Source organism: Pieris rapae, chromosome 23, assembly GCF_905147795.1.
Source record: "Pieris rapae chromosome 23, ilPieRapa1.1, whole genome shotgun sequence".
Lineage (NCBI taxonomy): Eukaryota > Metazoa > Arthropoda > Insecta > Lepidoptera > Pieridae > Pieris > Pieris rapae.
This window is the reverse complement of record NC_059531.1, coordinates 1,580,987-1,600,531: the sequence shown is the minus strand read 5'-3', so window position 1 is coordinate 1,600,531 and position 19,545 is coordinate 1,580,987. Positions and strand designations below refer to the sequence as shown.

Genomic DNA, 19,545 nt, shown 5'->3' with positions numbered 1-19,545 from the left:
AAAGGATTTAATTTTTCTAGAAAACTGTGTAATTTAATATCATAATTTTTATTTTGTTTCAAAACAAACTCTGCAAATGTTAAATTTCATAATAATAGAATATGATTTTAAATAGTTAAAACAAAAACTCACATGATTATATTATTTTGAAATGGCTGCCCTGTAAACTTTACTATTTGTCAGATCCGTCACTATTTTACGACTATGACGATATATACAGTACAATTTCTTTAACCTAGTAATCAAATAAATAACTATAATGAATAAAAAGAAATTTATAACAATTTTGAACGCTGCTGCATTTCTTTGTATCAATCAAATTAAATTAAAAACCATTCTAGATAAGAGAAGAAATCTCAATGATTAACCGAAGCATATATAAATAAAATGTCCATTGACTCGATTATATACCTAATATGTTTTAGGGCGCAGTCGAAAACATAGGAACACTTGATGATTTATTGAAATCCGGAAAGGAATTCTCTACGCTTCTATCAACGTTGGAAGATAAACACGACGAAGAGATTGAAGATGTAAGTAATTTACTAAGCGTCACAAAAGATATTTCAATTTTATTCCATAGAAATAGACTACTATATAATAATATTTATATCAAATCAAATCATTTATTCCAATAAGACCACACAAATGGCACTTTTACAAAGATGATTCTAGTTGCCCCTTCCAAAAGGTAGTTTCGTGTGAAGAAGAATGGGAAATAAAATCCACACTTACTCTTCTAAATTAGATTTTACAATATTTGTATACATTAGTTAAATAATTATACGTGAATGTACTCCCAGAATAGAATTACTATACAGGTCTGTTATTGTATTGTTAGTATACCTGTTCCCTCACATATTTACAAATATCGAAACCGTAGATAGATACATTAAAGAGTAATAAAAAAACAATAAAACATTGTTTATTTATTACATATTTTGTATACATTGATTTCATAATTATATTTGAAGATCTGTAGCTAGAACAAAAAACTTGCGAGGTGTCAAGGGACACCCGGATGCAACGAAGTTCCTTTCGATTATTTGGTGAAGGAATTATATTAAAATTTTATTTGTTGTGAGTTATAATAATATTTTTTAATATTAACAAATATAATCTAATATAAACTTAATCAGTAGGCTTAATTTAAGTAATTAGACTGCCTAAGATTATTATTTTGTATTAATTTACGATTTCATTTTGACAACAAATCTGAAGATAGAGACATCTATTGACACCTATGTACATTTTTTTACGAAAAAGTTCCGTCCCATCATAGAGATGTCGCTAGCTTCGTCGTTACAACTTTTCGTCTTACATTTTTCCGTCTAGACCCCTTTCGAAACGCGGGATAAGGGACTTCGTTGCAAAAATCTACTTTACTGAAATAAAATAGGCGTATGATGTTATTTAAACAATGCAACAGATGACTAGATTATACCGATTGTTATATATATGTAGATACACGGTCTAACATATGTTTATTGAGTATCTATAATGTATGTTTATAATTATTTCATTCTCTTTCTTCTTAAAAAAACGAACATTTGTTATGTGTCTAGTTTGATTGTCCTATAAAGCAGGACCAGCACGTTTCCAAGTATTTGTATCTTGTATGATTTGCAAAAAAAAAACAAGCAAGTGACAGAGTTTTAGTACTATAAGTTTTGATGAGCCAATTATTTTAATTCGTGCGAACCTAATTTAGTTCATATACTATTTTGGTTTGCTATTGCTGTGGTACATGCACTTGAATTTGATTATATTTTTGTCAATTTTATTGATTGACGCCTTCAATTTTCTATTTTTTTGTGAGTGTTGTATCAGTTTAACCTCTCTCATTGCTCACATACAAATTTTATCTATTCGAACGACAATTGTGTGCCTTTATTCGTGAGAAGGATATATTATTATTTTTCTACACAATATGGGAGACTAGATTTTAAATTTTAAACTAATCAAGGGAAACGGTAGGAGAACTTGTGAAACGTTGGTACTTTTAACACAGCGCCATCTGTTAGAATTGTATCAAATAATAAACAAATAATTTGCAATAAAATACAATTGCGACTATAATTAAAGTTCTAAGTTGGACCTCGTTGGACCAGACTGCTCACGGTGTGCTAATTTAATTTAAAATCGGTTAAGTAGTTTAGGAGTCCATCACGGACAAACATCGTGACAGGAGAATAATATATATATATATTGTAATACAACGAAGTGTAAATAAATAAATATTTTTAGGAAGCACCCCAATTCGTGAGAGGTGTATCACGAACATCAGTTAGAAGCGAGGAGGCATCAAAAATTGAAAAGGAACAGATATTAGAAGCGGAAGAAAGAGCGAAAGGGAACTTAAAGTGGAGTGTCATATCGAAGTACTTGAAAAGCGTGAACTCATGGCCCTGGGTTGGTCTGACCCTGCTATCATTATTGCTGACGCAGGCTGGAGTCTCGTTCAGCGATTATTGGATCAGCTACTGGTATGCTCAATTTTGTTAAAACACGATTCAAATAAAAACTTATTATCAATATACCTGTGAACCTTATAGTCCGTCCAGGAAAAAAATAAAGAACCTAACAATTGCACATTCTGCACGTCTCATACTTTCAGCTGGTATAAGATTTTCTTATTACTCTCATCAGTACAATTTTTAATAAAAAATCATTTTTTAATTAATAATTTAATATAGCCTGTCCAGGATTTTTTCAGCGAACCCATTGTTTATTTATTTTTTAATATTTTAAATTTCATTTAAAATATACGTTTCGTTCATTACTCACCCCGGTGAAGGACGATTTAGGGCTGGATCTTCTACTAATAATTCGTACAGTCCTTCAAGAAAAGAGCAAGCCCATGAGAGCGTCCATGGGCGGCGGTATCACTTACCATCAGGACCCTCCTGCCTGTTTGGCACCTTTTCCATCAACGATTAGGAATTGTAGGTAGGTTGGAGTTCTTTATTTTCAAAAACTATATTGCAGACTACTAAGTCTTAAAACACATTATGAGAAGACATAGAAAATCACTTAAAAAATTTTAATAGGCCGGCAACGCACTCGCGAACCCTGTGTCATTATGTCTATGGTAACATTTAACGTCAGATGAGAACGTTTGCCTCCTGTTACATATTAAAATATATATCTAAATATATTGTTAAAGGCTTTTGCGTATGACGCATTCCACCTACTGATTGCAGCTCATTAAAATGCCTTAATGAATTCACAGGACAAATGAGGTCGATAATTACGAGCAGAATTTGCCGCCGGGGGAGAATTCAGGTGACATTTCTAAAAATCCGCATTATATGTATATCCATTATATATAGCGGTATATAATTTATTTATCAAGTAATGTTAAATAAGAGAACTTTATTTCTCATTACAAAAAAATTAAATCCTCCATATTTAGCTATATTCTCAGTGTATTTGTTTGTAATTATATATAATTTATGTTAGCTGTAGGAGAGGAAATAAGACAATAAATGAAAAACTTAATATTAATATGTATATATACGAGCGAGATACACGTCGCCAATACCCGTCTCAATTTTAGTCAACTATGTTCACTCTAACATACATCTATTTATTATTATTATGTAATGTTACTCTGTAAACTAAGATTTCGATAATTAAATCTTAGAATCTCTAGTCTAGTTTTGGAGAACGAAATCTGATTTTTATTCATATTAGCAATGGCAAAAACCTAAAGTAATAATATTTTTTTTTTGATAAATCTACATACTTTTTTGGTGTTAAAGATATGAACTTTAATGGTTTTAAATATATATAAAGGCATTCTCAAGCCCAGTTTATTGCTATTGAGTGTCCATGCACAGACATAGAATTTAACAGTAGCTGACCCCGTGTTCTATCTATCTTTTATTTGTCTTCAAAAATCCCACACTTAGACGTGCACATTACTAACAACTGTATTATTATTAATATTAATTCAATTAAAAATTTAATGAGTAGTTTTTAATCCATTGAACTCTGAGAGAGGCTTTGTAGGGAACAATTTGAAAAGTTGCATAGGAAATTATTACGCAAAATCTGTATGTCTGGGGTAGGAAAAGAAAATTCTCCACAACAGAGTTTTCTCACCACTAATTTCGCACCAAATCGACTTAGGATCCTTTGCGAAAAGAACCAATTCTTAAAAGGCCGGCTACGCACTGGTGGTATCACTTAGTATCAGTTGATTATCCTGCCCCTTATTACATTTGCCTCTTATTACATTTGCCCCTTATTACACTTGCCTCTTATTACATTAAAAAATCTGAGGGCTATGTAAAATTATGTTAAGGCGCTTTGGTATATTTCAGTGCATGTAATAATTTATTCCAGATCCCGGTATTAATGTAATCATGGGTCCTCTAACAACAGGACAGTATCTATTAATAAGTGGTTGTGCAATCATTTATATTCTCATCATGACACATGCGCGGATCCTTACATTTGTTGTCAGCACTATGCGTGCATCAATTAATCTTCACAATAATATGTTCAATAATTTAATCAGAGCTTTGATGAAGTTCTTCGATACAAATCCATCAGGTTAGTACTTTACAATACAGCACAGTACAATATAATACAACACAATGTAATACAATACAATGCAATGCAATAATGTGATGGTTCAAATTATGCCTGTCGTTAGGAAGGCCTGAAGACCCAACGAATCATAAAAAATATATTTTTTAACAATGCGACTTTAGCTTTGTAACACAATGTCTTGAGAAAAAATCGTCTGAAACTTTCTATGTGAGCATTTTAATTTCGCTTGAGCCGTGAAGGAAAACATCTTGTGAATTGGCTTGCTTTAGACCAAAAAGTCGACATGTGTTAAGCAAAGACTGGCAAAGGCAAAGGAGGCTGATGAATTGCCTATTAAAGAGACAAGGATCATGAAATAGATACTTAATTAAATTAAGGCTAAAGCTAACTAAAAGAGGTTGTACGTGGGTAACACTGAAAATGTTTAGAACTGGCCAGTTAGAAACATTGCTAATAAAAACATTTTTTTAATTTAAATTTCAGAACTCTTTGGTAAGATAATATAGCAGTCATTTGTCAATTGTTTTTGTGAATTGGCGGCAAATCGAAAACTCTTGTTACACATGAAAATGAACCAAATGCGAGAAAATTTTCGGTCAATGGTTTTATATTTCCAGGTCGTGTCTTAAATAGATTCTCAAAAGATATCGGAGCCATGGACGAGACGTTACCCAGAAGTTTCTTGGAGACAATACAAATGTATATGTTCGCGCTTAGTGTACTGACATTGAATGCGATAGCTTTGCCCTGGACTTTAATACCAACTTTCGTCTTGCTTTTTATATTTTTCTTCCTCTTCCGTTGGTATTTGAGAGCTGCTCAGGCTGTTAAGAGGCTGGAGAGTACAAGTATGTATTTAGAAAATTAACTTCATTTTAGCAAAGCACCCAAAATGGGTGTCCATAGACTACAACTGCGCTTATTAGGCGTCCCGTAGGCTCATTTACCCCCATAGGGGGCATAGGTTAATAAGTAGATAAACAAATATGTGTGAGTGGCGAAAGAAGATAAACCACTCCTTATATATGGAAATTGTATTCATTTTTACAACAAACCCCCAAGCGAAATTAAGCCCACCTTAAGCGCATGTGATATTGTGGGGTAGTTTCTATTTATTTTGCACCGTCATATTTCTTGGAGTGGGGGGAAGGGCACCGGAGATTTTTTATATTATTATTTATTAAAGTACGCATATATACAATGCATTTTTTTTCATTTTGCACACATATGTATACTATACTAACATATTTTACAAGCCAGTGTACAGACATGTGAATTTTGGTGAACATAAATTTCACAAAACAATTAAAAATATTAACCTTCCAATTTTAGTTTTTAGTAGTAATTCTTTGCTAGGTTTATCAATCCTTTTTAAGATCATTACAGCTACATCTCTTATAGTTAAAAAAAACCTTATATAAAACTGTTTTCAGCAAAAAGTCCCGTATTCAGTATGATAAGTTCAACAATCGCTGGTCTGGGAACGATTCGTAGCTCAAATTCACATCCCCGATTACTCAAGATGTTTGATGATGCACAGGTCAGTGGTAGCGCTAAAACTCTCCATCATACCCTCAATTGCATGCTTCTCTCAATTCTTTTTCATGTTTTAAAAATTCGTGAAACAAATTGGCGTTTAAAACGACGTTCAATTTGTGGGATTTATAAATTGAGAATAATTTTTCCAAAAGCTGCTGTTTCGTAATCATTTTCTAAGGCAAGTAGGTGATCGGCCTATAATCACCGTTGTTCTTAGCCATTCATTCACCCTACGAGTCTTAAATAAGAAAGAAGAAATAAAACTTCATGAATTACACAATAAAATCAAATTTTTGTTTATTTTTAACAAATTTTTTTTTTGCAATTTTTTTTTATAAGCAATTTTTAGTTTTGTTTAATATTTGTATGATCACTTCGTGTATGTCATGTTTGCCTATAAGTACTTGTCACGTTAAAAATAGTATTTTGTGATTTTTTTACCGATGTAACAGTGTGCACAGCGTTGGCAAGCTTTATCAAAAAAATTTTTTTTTTTTTTTCTTGTTGAATCCTAACCAACTCTGTGTTTCAAGGATACCAACACGAGTGCATTCTTTTCGTTTCTCGGTGGAGCATCAGCGTTTGGATTGTATTTGGATACAATTGGTCTTGTCTATCTCGCAACTATCATAGCTATCTTTCTCTTTCTCGATTTTGGTACGTATACAATTCTTACATACGAAGGCCGCGTATAGGATTTCTCTATTATAAGGCCAGAACTAGACAGCAGCGCAGATCGCCGTTAACACATTAAGTGCTCTTTTCTCGGATACGAGTGAAGCGGGTCATAGTAGCGGTGCCGCTCACTGGGATCTGTGCCAGCGTCCCGTTCATTTTTATAAACCATTGCCATCCTTAGCTCTCGGATCCGAGTATTCGGCACCGAATGTGATGTAAGCCGACCACTCGTATACGAAAAATATTTTTTTCAAAAATTCAACATAAAAAGTTTTGGTTTCCGGCTATTACTTTTTATACATTGTTTAAGCATTTAATGTGTTAACAAAGACGTTGTCTACATGCTGTCTTCACTATAGACATATTTATATGTTCGCAGAGTATGATGCAAAACTGAGTTTTATTTCTTATTTTTTTTAAGAAGAAGTAAATCGGGTTCTTCCAACGGTTCAATGTCATTTGAGTTAAAATCAAGACGCCTTTTGACATTTAATGTATCTTTAGGTGATGTGATAGCGGTCGGCAGTGTCGGTCTTGCCGTGAGCCAATCGATGTCTATGACAATGATACTCCAAATGGCTGCCAGGATCACCGCGGACCTCTTAGCCCAGATGACCTCCGTTGAACGAGTGCTGGAGTACACCAACCTACCCTGCGAGGAGAATATGGAAGATGGGCGTAAGTTCAGCCTATTACCGATAAATCACGATTCATTGAGCGTTATTGCCTCGCCACCACTATGTAAAATAATAATAATAATAATATATTTACATTATTTATATGGGAGAAAAATAAATTATTATTATTACATTTAAATTTAATGTGGGACGAGCTGCCATTTGGTTTAGGACTCAAGACAGAATCTATCTATCTGGCTTTGTGTGAGTCCATGAGCTGTCTTATTTATACAGCCCCAGTTATATAAATAATATTCTGTAATACTTAAATGACGTCGTGGTTTATGACATTTTCCTTTAAATTATTGTTATGTAGAGGGAGGGTAAAACTTGCTAAGTTTTGCGAACGGATGGCGTAGTTTTGTGGTTTTTTTTGGCCCATGGTATAGTTTCGAATACTGCAGAGCAGTTGCTCGCTGAATACCTAAGCACTACAATACAACAATTTTTTTTAAGGAATCTCGCTAAAAAAATATTATATAGATATAAATATAATACAGCATTTCCAACGTCGAGGTTACTTGGATTGAACTGTTTTAATCAATTTTAGTTTTATTTACTTATACAATATCATGAAATATTTCTAATAAAATACACTTTTAAAGAAAAACACTTTTTAACGTGTAACTTATAATTATTTGTACATAATTTTAAATTTAAAAAATTATGTACAAATAATTATAAGTTTAAATACAATAATACATAACTATAATCCGTTAAAAAGTGTTTTTCTTTAAATGTGTAAAAGTTATGTTAATAAAAGACAATACTAAAATACACTTTTATATGGTTTTTTCTACTTCATTCATTCATTATTTATTTATATTCTAAGTAAAAAATAAAAAAAGTCTTTAAAGCTTCTTCATCAGCTATCCGGAATCCACATTCAACCGGGCACTTCACATGTCTTAAAATGTTTATGATATATCGGTGATACTGAAGAAATAAGTCTTCAATACATCGTAAAATACTATATTATTTCTAATTTTATTGTGCAGCTACTGAACCACCAAAAGAGTGGCCTACGGATGGAAAAGTAAAATTTGAAAATGTCTACTTAAAATATGGCGTTGAAGACCCGCCAGTGTTGAAAGACCTCAATTTTGAAGTTGAAGGTGGTTGGAAGGTATGTTTTCTATTTACTATTGCTACTATAACAACTGTAAAGGCCGGCAACGCACTCGCGAGCCCTCTAGCATCGAGAGTGTCCACGGGCGGTGGTATTACTTAACATCAGGTGAGCCTCCGGCCCGTTTTCCCCCTGTTCTATAAAAGAAAAAAACTATGTTTCATACAATGCAGTCTTTTAAAAGCCTTTTGTACCTATTTCTTTTATTTCATCATCATTAAACTTTACTATACTTTAAAGTCGCTGGCTAATTTTAGAAATATATATGTAAAATGTTAATGCCTTTATGGTAGCTTAGTAGTAATTTTTTTTATAGAACAAGGGGCAAACGGGCAGGAGGCTCACCTGATGTTAAGTGATACCACCGCCCATGGACACTCTCGATGCTAGAGGGCTCGCGAGTGCGTTGCCGGCCTTTTAAGAATTTGTACGCTCTTTTCTTAAAGGACCCAATCAATCATAGTAATTCACTATTATGCATTTTTTATATTAAATATCTTTAATGACATAACATTGCTGTCAACATAACCTCAAATCTCACGAATCTTGTTAATTTTGAATAGTTATAAATTGTTATAACTTTTAAATGAAAAAAAATATTAAGTGCTAATGGCTGTACAGCCTTGGCTTGTATATCTGTCTCGAAGGACCAAAATGTACGGTTTTATAGGACATCTGAGTGTTTTAAATAATGTAGTATTTTAGTTTTACTCTATATAACCCCTCGCGAAATAATTACCTATGTGGTAATTGCTATTAATGTATCTCCGGTAGATGTTAATCAGGTTTTTATTACTGAGAAAAATGTATTATATTTATATTTATAGAAATTATCTTCATCCTTGTAATGCCTTTAATGGGAGAGTATTTAGACCAAAGTTTTGTCAACAGTTACAAATAACATAAAATTAATATGACCAAATGTACCATTTTATTTGCAAATAAATGATTTTTTTATTTTAAACGAATATAATACAACTTTTGAAGAGATTGCCTGCTTCTAGCTATACTCTCGGGTATTAAAAAAAAGTCTGAGTGACCAAAATACAGCCTTGGCCCGTATTAATTTTTTTTCTAAGAAAATAGTGTTTCGTTGGCGAGTTGGCAGCGTTCTGACACCTCTGTATCAGTTAGTGGTGCCGGCTTTAGCAATTGATGTCTCGGCCTCAAGATATAATTTTCGTTTTAGGTTGGTGTAGTTGGTAGAACTGGCGCTGGGAAGTCATCACTCATCGCTGCTTTATTCCGACTAACCAACGTTGAAGGGAAGGTCCAAATAGACGGTTTCGATACAAACGGAATAGCGAAAAGTGTATGTTTGAAGTTTTAACATTTCATTATATGAGTATGGCATATGAAAAGTCAAACGCCTAGTCTTGAACCCAGACCATATCATGCGGTGCCAATCCACACAATTGTTGGATAGGCAGGAAGAACGGGTAAACATTATACATTCTCAAGTAGATACAGCGAGTAAACTATTTAATGTTTTGGTTTAAAATGAACACACTTGTTAATATTTTTAAGCTGAAAGAAGCCTCTATCTTTTTATGCTTAGTTTTGGGGTCTTAAACTAAGTGTATCCAATCGTACCCAAAATAAACAATATTGGACCTGACCCAGGAAGAATGGGTAAGCCCCATACATTCTCAAGTAGATACAGCTAAAATTTATTTGGTTTAAAGGGTATTAAAACTTAGCTAAGAAGCTGATTTCTATGCTACAAAATATTTAAATTTCTTAGATGGACTACTTATTAAAGCAATGTCTACGATCTATTGCTACATACTACGTTCAAAAGCTTACGGCCTACAAGGCCTATAAGGTGAATATTTATTTTGCAGCTTTTACGTTCAAGAATATCTATAATTCCACAAGAACCCGTCTTGTTCTCGGCTTCGTTGAGATACAATTTGGATCCATTCGACAGTTATAGCGATGAAGATATTTGGAGAGCTTTGGAACAGGTATTTCAATATAAATCTAATTCATGTGTTAAAATGTATTTTTTCTGTTGTTCTGTCAATTTTAAATCTATCTCTTTAAAGTCAAACTCAAAATATCTTTATTCATATAGGTAAATATGTACACTTAAGAACGTCAAAAAAAAAAACAAATTAAATTTACATTTACAACATTTAGTTTTAGTTACTGTATAGATTTGTTTGAAATTAATGATCATCGATGAAGCTTCCGCATTTTTTTTCTACTCTACTACTCTTTCTTAGTTGATGTCTACCGTATATACCATTTAATTGTGATGACTATATTTCGACTGGCAGACCAGAGTCAGCCTATTGTGTGACTTTCTAAAAGTCAAATCTCTTATTTTAATTCGGCCTATTTTAAAAAAGACTAAGTCAAATTGGCACGTTAATAAATTTAAAAAAATGCTCTAGTTGCTAGTTTGGAGAAGAATGGGCAAGAAACTCCATACTTACACTTTTAAAATAGTTTTCACAATATTTTGTCTACATTGATTTGAAAAGTATATTTTTAAAAATAAATATGTTTATATATATTTTGGAATATAAGATACAGGTATCAGTTATTCCACATCATTCTATTTGAATGGGAATCCCTTCTAAATAAACTCTTGATACTCTTTTACAATAGCAAATCAAGCTGCTTGATTTATATACAGCTCAATTATTATCATTAACACATGATTTATATGCTTATTTGCATTTTACACTTGCTTTTACGATGAAGGAAAACCTCAAAATTTTAAATTATTTATTCATATAGGTATACATAAGGTACTCTTATAAACGTCAAAAAATAAATACGAAATGCTATACTTTACATTGACTGCCAGTTCTCAAATCAAAGGTGTAGAACGGAAGAGAAGAACTAGCAATTAACTCTCCGCCACTCAATTTTTGTGGTCCCAACAATTCTTAGCAAGAGGTTGATCACCTACTTGACTGCTTAAATAGAGTATGAGATTTAGTCGCCTTTGTTAGTTACATACAAACACAAATGCTAAGTCATAGCTTTTCAGACAATTTTATTCCATCAATTACAGGTGGAACTAAGAGATGCTGTACCAGCATTGGACTTCAAAGTGTCTGAAGGCGGAGCCAATTTCTCAGTCGGTCAAAGACAGTTGGTGTGTTTGGCGCGAGCTGTTTTGCGTTCCAATAAAATTCTTATAATGGATGAAGCTACCGCCAATGTTGATCCTCAGTATGTATATTTCTCATTCCATAGCAAATTCTAATAATGGCCGGCGACTCACTCGCGAGCCTTCTGATAAAATAAAATAAAAAAAATAAATAAAACTGCCCGTTTGCCTCCAATTACAAGATTATAGAGATATTTTATCTTGTAATATCTACGTACAAATATGTCCCATTTGAGATTCATACACACGATAATCCTCTCCAAAAAGGGACTTAGACTGAGATTCAGAAACAGAACTTCACACGAGCTATGACTTGCATGTCAAAATTTTAAAGGCAGGCAACGCACTCGCGAGCCCTCTGCCATTTTCCATGGTTGGTATCACTTTACACCAGGTGGCCCATGCCCGTTTATACCCTTTTTCATGAAAGGTTCTAACACATTTTCGAAATACAGCTTTCTGTATCGTTTCAAAATCTTGTATTACATTTTTCAGAACTGACGAGCTCATCCAAAAAACTATAAGAAAAACCTTCGCGTCTTGCACTGTATTGACGATTGCCCACCGGTTAAACACAATTATGGATTCTGACCGCGTTCTAGTCATGGACAAAGGAAAAGTTGTGGAGTTTGACCATCCGTATATACTCTTAAATAACCCAAATAGTTTATTTAAATTTATGGTAAATGAAACTGGGGATAGCATGAGCAAAGCTCTCTTCGAAGTAGCTAAGAAGAAATACGAAGAGAATACTCGAAATACTAGTTAAGGACGAATTTATTTGTATAGATAACAAATTTGCGGGAATCCTACTTAGCAAACAAAAATATTCATTATTTTTTTTAAATCCAGTTGATGCAAGCTTTATCTTCATCTGTTGTGTTTGTGTAATAGTTTGACGCGTCAACGTCTAATAAATCGATGGACGCTGGCTTCACCCACGAAAAAGCATGACTCATTGTCACGTTACGCTCATTGTCCAGTTACGCTTAATGTACGCTTGCGCCGCATCTACGTCTCTGCCACTCGATTGACCTATGCGTACGAGGATTCACTCATAATCTATAATAATCTATGATAATTTAATATAAATGATGTATTGTTGGAAAGTCTATCCAGCATTGTATAAGTATAAATTAGAAAGAGACAGATACTGTTTTGTGGGGTTTCTCTCATTTTGTATGAAAGTTACGCTTATTTTGTCGCTTGTGTGCTAATTTTAATTATAACTATTAAAATAAAATGTATATTCTGTAATAAAAGACAAGTTAATGAAGATGTGTTTTATTTACCGACTTCAATAAAAACCTAAAATACTTTGGATAAGATAGACAGGAATATATTTTTCTTTTCTCTATAGCCCCTTTTTTCTGTGGACATTAAAAAAATCTATAAATATTTTTGGTTCGGTTGATAATAGCTATATATATAATAAATTGAATATAAAATCAGTTGCACTACAACCTAAGCCGGTACTTCAGAGTTCTATATTAAATGTTATTTAATTTTATTTTATTTTTTGTATATCAATGCCTAACATACAAGAAAAGTTTAGGGTTTTATCGAACTATGACAACCATTGTCAAGACATTGATCTTTTCTACCACAAAAAGAGAGATGTCAAGAAGTACTTGGAGAAGCGGGAAGACTCCGTTTTTTTTAGTAGTTTTTTTTAAGCAGTAGTTATTAATAAATTCTTAGTATTATTTGTTCCTTTTTTTAATATTGCTGTTTTTTAATTTTATTCTTTTGTTTTTCTTTTAAATGTAACTTTGTCAGTCTGTTTTAAAACAGATCAATATTTGTAAATAAGTTGGAAAAACAATAAAATTAAAATATAATATAAAAATAAAAGATGTAATTGAATTATATATAAAAAAAAATTAAGGAATTTATTTGGAAGAGCTGGGAATGTTTTACATGGGTTCCCAAATTGTAATTACATCATTGTAATGTATATGAACATAAAATGAATAAATACATTTTTATTATTACTACTTATGTTTTTTATATATTTTTTTTATTTTATCTATTCCAATGCTTATACTATTGGTCCGTTAAACAAATATAGTCGTCTCACATTTGTAAATCTGGTCCCAGTCTATCCATCACTTCATCTGTAACACGCTTGACAGCGTCAAACATTTCATGAAAATTTTACAAACCTTTCTAAAAAAATCTAAAAAATACAAAATGCCATAAACCATCATAATGGGATGCGCATGCACTGATTCAAACAGCGACATAGATAAATTGGGGCTGTTCGCGAATCCTCACGTTTTCTACATAAGCATTGCATTGGGGCTGGTGATTTTGTATCTAGTTTGGTCGCTGTACAAGTGTGAGCTGTGCTGTTAAAATAGCGGTGATAAAGAAGCAACGTAGACTGAGATGCTATCGCCATACTCCGATCACGTTTTCCAAGATGAGCTGCTGCGGGGATTGTTGTGATGATTGTGGTGATATAGCATTTTACGAGAACCCTAGAGTTCAAGGACTTTTCCTGAGCCTCCTTCTCATCATACTGTACCTGAGTTATAAGATCTTTCGATGTCATCATCCAAGAAGATGCATTCTTTAGTGAGTATTATTTTCCATAGCTTTTATTGATGTTTAACCTACAAGCTAAATATTTATTATACTAAGGGCCTGTTTCACAATCTATGGATAAAGTAACAAAAAGCTATGCAACACATAAATTATTCGAAAGATAAAAGTTCCGAATAAGATTCTTCGCATTTCATGACGAATAGCGCTATCTGACAGTCGTGAAACGCAAATATATTGTTTATCCGACCAATAAATAATAAATAGCTTATTTGGAATTTACCCAGTCATTGTGAAACAGACCCTTATTATCTATCTGTTAACTATTGTGAGCTTATAGCAAAAAACTTCTATAAAATTTTCCAATCGTAGGAATCTCTAGCGGTTCGAATCCACATTATACTCGCTACCTTTATTTATTTATTTTATTTATTAAGTCTACATATTACGAAATCTACTGATAATTTTATAAAATCATCTATCTAATGTGTACGATAATATATATAACATAAGTTTTGCAAAAAATAGGAATTAAAAAATACAATTAAAAACGTATACAAGATAAGACAAATACACAATAAAATAAAATTACAAAGATTTTTTTGTATTTAAAGCAGAGGAAAAAACATCATCAGCAAAACAGCGAATTAAGTTCGAGAAAGTCACCCAACAATGCTTTTTCTAAAACCGATCAGCCCACTACCGAATATATCCAGCTCCGGATAAGCTGTGATCAATCCGTTAAAGTCGTGAAGAATTCGAACGAGAGGTACCTGAACTCCTATGTTGGTTTTGGCAGAAGGAACTTGGAAAATGTTGCTGATTTTAGACCTAGGAAATGAGCATGGGACTACAATTGTAATACCCTGTAAGAGGTCACTGCTCTATATATGATTATCTACCTTCTTTATATCGTCCTCCCATTGGCATCTACAAATTAGCCTCTTTTTTGGTCCCCACTTCAATCACCAATTTGTTACAATTCTGTTCTATTGTTGCTGTGAAGAGCTCAGCTAGAGTATAGGCCTTCTCCAATTGGATCCATCTCTCCCCTCTCCCAATCTTCTCCACCAATTGGTACTTCGATGTTGGTTGTAAGAAATATAAGGGAAATAAAAGATTTAAAAAAATTTCAATGAGTTTATTTATAATTGAATCTTACTTATAATTATACTATTATGATTTCACATGAATATTGCATTCACTGAAAAATACGCATATAATACGTATATCTTTCATATGTCGCATTGTTATTACTGTGTTAACATAAATTAAAATACAGTCAAGTACGTTTTGAACAACATAATATTTTGACCAAAATCAAAGGTCCCGGCTGAATTCTATTGTATTAGGATTTTAATAACAATCTATCGGTTTTTACGACCATATAATATATGTTCCTTCAATGTCGTTATTTTGACCGTAGTTAAATTTACTATTAATACAACCTATGCTACAAATTAATTCTAACAATAATGCTTTTACAAATACCAACGAACTCGTTGCTATCCGTTTCGTACGTATGGAAGAATAATGTTGGAGATCTGAGGACGTAGGTTCGATTCTGGCCGTGAACTAATAGACTTTCTATATGATTAACGTTCGAAAATGTGTCAGACATTGATGGCTGACTATAACATATTATTATTGCTAATTACTTGACTATTACAATAATGAAATCACGAAACTGAAATCTATATCGTATCTTTAAATAACGTGTATTCATAAAATTATACAAGTAGTAAAAAAAACGCTACAACCTCTTTAGGTCCTGGCCTCAGATTTCTGAATCTTTTTCATGATCAATTAAAATCTAATAGGCAAGTAGGTGATCAGCCTCCAGTGCCTGACACACGTCGTCGACTAATCTTTTTGGGTCTAAGACATATCGGTTTCCTAACGATGTTTTCCTTCACCGTTCGAGCAAATGTTAAATGCGCACATAGAAAAGTCCATTGGTGCACAGCCCGGGGTTGAACCTACGACCTCAGGTATGAGAGTCGCACGCTGAAACCACTAGGCCAACACTGCTCTACAAGTAGTATAATATTGCAAATTTTACATACATACACATCAATTGTATTGGAATATAAGTAAGCTAACAAGGTCAAAAATTTAATAAGCCATCTCAAAATAAAATAAAAATGTTTGATTTATTGGAGTATTTTGAAGTAAATGGAAACATAAATCCGATTCAACTCCTTTTAATATTATGTATTAACAGAAATTTTATTACAAGAAAGTAACTAATAATGTAAAATCTAAACTAAGATAAATTTGCGCGCCACTGTGTGTGGCAGAATATGCGAACGACTTACGATTGTACCACATTAACATTTTGTACCATATTCCTGCAATAAATAAATTATTATTATTTTTATAAAAAATACGCACAAGTAAAGATAACATTTTTCAAAGGTTTACTAATCCTGGAATTATTAGTGATGCCAGCTAAAGACTAAAATAAAGTAATTGAAGTTAATTCGATATATTAAAATATTTGTTATTTTTGTATATGGTCACTTAAGTAAGTAAATAATAAATAGATTTACCTGTTTGTAGGTAAAATATAACTACGATGACCCATTTTATTTGCTATTGCCCTCAAATGGGCAAACTTGTCAAATTTTCGGTGGAAAACTTTGTAAGTAGCAATATGAGTGTAATGTCAGAATTCTACGGAATGAAAAATCGGAGTAAAGATGACTAAATAATAACGTCTTTCGAAAATAAGAATTGCATTGTATAGCTTTACAATTATGGCTTTACGTACGTATTAAGTAATCCACCGATTTTTATAAATAAAACAAAGAAAATGAGTATTGTTTATTTTTCTTTCAGATCGCTTTGAAAGTAGGAAGTCTTTGCTATTTCGTAAAGTTGCCTGCTGATCTTTTCGCCGGTTTCCTTCACCATGCTGGTGAAATGGCTGTTGGGGTTTGAGAGGAGGTTATAAGGATGATCGAACTCGGCGACTTGGCCTGAGCTCATCACTAATACTCTATCAGAATCCATGATGGTGTTCAACCTGTGCGCGATAGTAAGGACTGTACACGAAGCAAACTGCTTACGAATCGTCTGTTGAATGAAATTGTCGGTTCTGAAAAAACATTGTTAAATTTAATGTTTTAATAAAACACAACTTTATAATTGTGTTTTTTGTAAGACTTAGGGCGTGGTCAGCTTGCTAATGACAGAGCAGCAGTTGCAGAAGCTACAGATGGGAAAGGTGGCTATACAATAAATGAATCCGTAACTAATAAAAATGAATTTAACTAAAGATGTCTTCTTGGCGACGCGCTTTAACACAAAATAAATCCTACTAATAGTGATGATCAGAGATCTAAATCAAATGAATGGGATCCTAAAGAACAATATATTTCCTGAAGTGAGAATGTTCATTGTGATCGCATTTCGCTTCACATTCTAACGCCCCATTTACTATGATTATGCAACATTAAGAATTGAAATTGTGAATCGGACTGATGAAGACGTTAATACCATGAGCCAAATTTAAGGAATACATTGCATTGTTTAATTTAATTTTGAGTATTTTTTATTTTTGTTCCTATTATTTAAATATTTATAGTTAGCACTTTATGTATTAATATATTTATCATTTATGCATATATATTAAACAGATTAGTATGATTACGTAATACTTTGTAAATGTAATGCATCAAAAAGACGTAATGAAACTATTATGGTTCCCGTAGGTTAAAATCCAATTATTTTTCCACCGGTCTCCTTCATGCTGGTGAAATGGCTGATGGCTTAAAAAGAGGTTGTACGGGTGATTGAACAAGTCAACAAGGCCTGATCTGACTATCAGATGATTGTGTTCCATCTGTAGGCGATAGTAGACGGTAGTCAAATTCCGGATTCCAGATCTCTAAAGTTTCAACCGATGTAGATGGAACTAGAGTAACATAGGGATGATCAGCTCCATACAATACCTAAACAATAATAGCGCCAATACTTACTGTGGATCAACATTAGCGGTGGCTTCATCCATAATCAATATCTTGTTTGATCTGAGTACAGCTCTTGCTAAACACATTAACTGCCTTTGACCAACGGAGAAGTTGGCTCCGCCCTCAGTCACTTTGAAGTCCAAGGAAGGTATACTACCTTTCAAGTCCACCTACAGGTTGTAAATGTATTTTTAACTTGCTTCAAAAATATGTTATTAGGAAAACTATTCTAAGTAATAATCCAAGTTTCATGAAATAGGTTCATAATTTTTGAGACTCAACTTGACTACAGGTAGGTAGGTAGGTATAAGGTTCAAACCCCAGTATGAAAACTAAGCACCAACTGGAGAAGATCTAGGCCTCAAATGTCGGGTGATCAAAAAGTGAAATTAGCCTTAACTTCGGAAGCTGGTAGCGTGTGAATACCCTTCAAATGAGCATGTTTTGTTTCAAAGGTTAGCTGTAATATCGTGATTATATTACATATAGGTGATGTTACGTTGATCATTTGTTTAAATTTTGATCAAAATATCAAACCGTAGAGCCTTCAGTACTCCTGCCGGTCAAATCCTAAGCGTTCATGAGTTCATTCTTAATGTATATGTGGATATAACCTTGAAGTTGTCATTAAGAGTTTAATATTTGTGTGATCTAGCATCGAGAGCGTCCATGGGCGGCGGTATTACTTAACATCAGGTGAGCCTTCTGCCCGTTTACTCCCCGTTCTTAAAAAAATGTAAGGCATTTTGCCACTCACTGGTACCTACAAAAAACAATTCTTTCAAGAGAGTTCCAACTTTTAAAAGGCAATGCTAGTTATCTTGTCGTATGATATCCATGTTTAACATCAGATAAGCTTCCTGCTCCCTTCCCCCTGTTAATAATCTCAATGAAAGTGTCTAAAGAAGAGAAGAGAAGCGTACCTGTTCAAGCGCTCTCCATAGCTCGTCGTCACTGTATATGTCGAATGGATCCAAGTTATATCGTATCGTAGCAGAGAAGAGAACGGGTTCTTGTGGGATGATAGAAATTTTTGAACGTAGATTCTGGAATTTGAAAGTTATTTTGTGGTTTCAATGGTTCTTGGGAACTAACTCTTCTCTTGAATATCTGATAGGACGTGGTTTAAAATTTCAATATTTTTGTAAGTATAATACTATTCATGCATTGGAGAACCTGCTGTTCGTAATCGCTATGCCTATTGGAAGCTACTACAATATCTCCCAATGAAAATCTAGAACATAAACTTAAAACAGACAGCCATGGGAAGGATTATCATCCTCTTCAAATCAAACTCTATCATAAAATTAAGTA

General features: G+C 33.0%; 2 protein-coding genes across 2 annotated transcripts in view; one reads left to right on the top strand and one right to left on the bottom strand.

Annotated features, from left to right (window-relative positions):
• LOC110993960 overlaps window positions 1-12,986 on the top strand; it is a 54,730-nt gene extending 41,744 nt beyond the window's left edge. Inside the window, exons 25-37 of the mRNA XM_045633308.1 lie at window positions 426-533; window positions 2,248-2,486; window positions 3,233-3,285; window positions 4,351-4,560; window positions 5,178-5,408; window positions 5,994-6,100; window positions 6,633-6,756; window positions 7,282-7,455; window positions 8,453-8,580; window positions 9,773-9,895; window positions 10,428-10,550; window positions 11,612-11,772; window positions 12,206-12,986. Coding sequence (XP_045489264.1) covers window positions 426-533; window positions 2,248-2,486; window positions 3,233-3,285; window positions 4,351-4,560; window positions 5,178-5,408; window positions 5,994-6,100; window positions 6,633-6,756; window positions 7,282-7,455; window positions 8,453-8,580; window positions 9,773-9,895; window positions 10,428-10,550; window positions 11,612-11,772; window positions 12,206-12,479 — 2,055 coding nt within the window. The 3' untranslated portion in view covers window positions 12,480-12,986. The remainder of the gene's footprint in view (window positions 1-425; window positions 534-2,247; window positions 2,487-3,232; window positions 3,286-4,350; window positions 4,561-5,177; window positions 5,409-5,993; window positions 6,101-6,632; window positions 6,757-7,281; window positions 7,456-8,452; window positions 8,581-9,772; window positions 9,896-10,427; window positions 10,551-11,611; window positions 11,773-12,205) is intronic.
• A 4,085-nt stretch (window positions 12,987-17,071) lies between these two features.
• Window positions 17,072-19,545, bottom strand: part of LOC110993961 (ATP-binding cassette sub-family C member 4-like) — a 56,793-nt gene continuing 54,319 nt past the window's right edge. The window contains exons 23-25 of the mRNA XM_045633565.1: window positions 19,155-19,277; window positions 18,241-18,401; window positions 17,072-17,357 (exon numbers count right to left, since the gene is read on the bottom strand). Of these exons, the coding sequence (XP_045489521.1) occupies window positions 17,084-17,357; window positions 18,241-18,401; window positions 19,155-19,277 (558 nt within the window). The 3' untranslated portion in view covers window positions 17,072-17,083. The remainder of the gene's footprint in view (window positions 17,358-18,240; window positions 18,402-19,154; window positions 19,278-19,545) is intronic.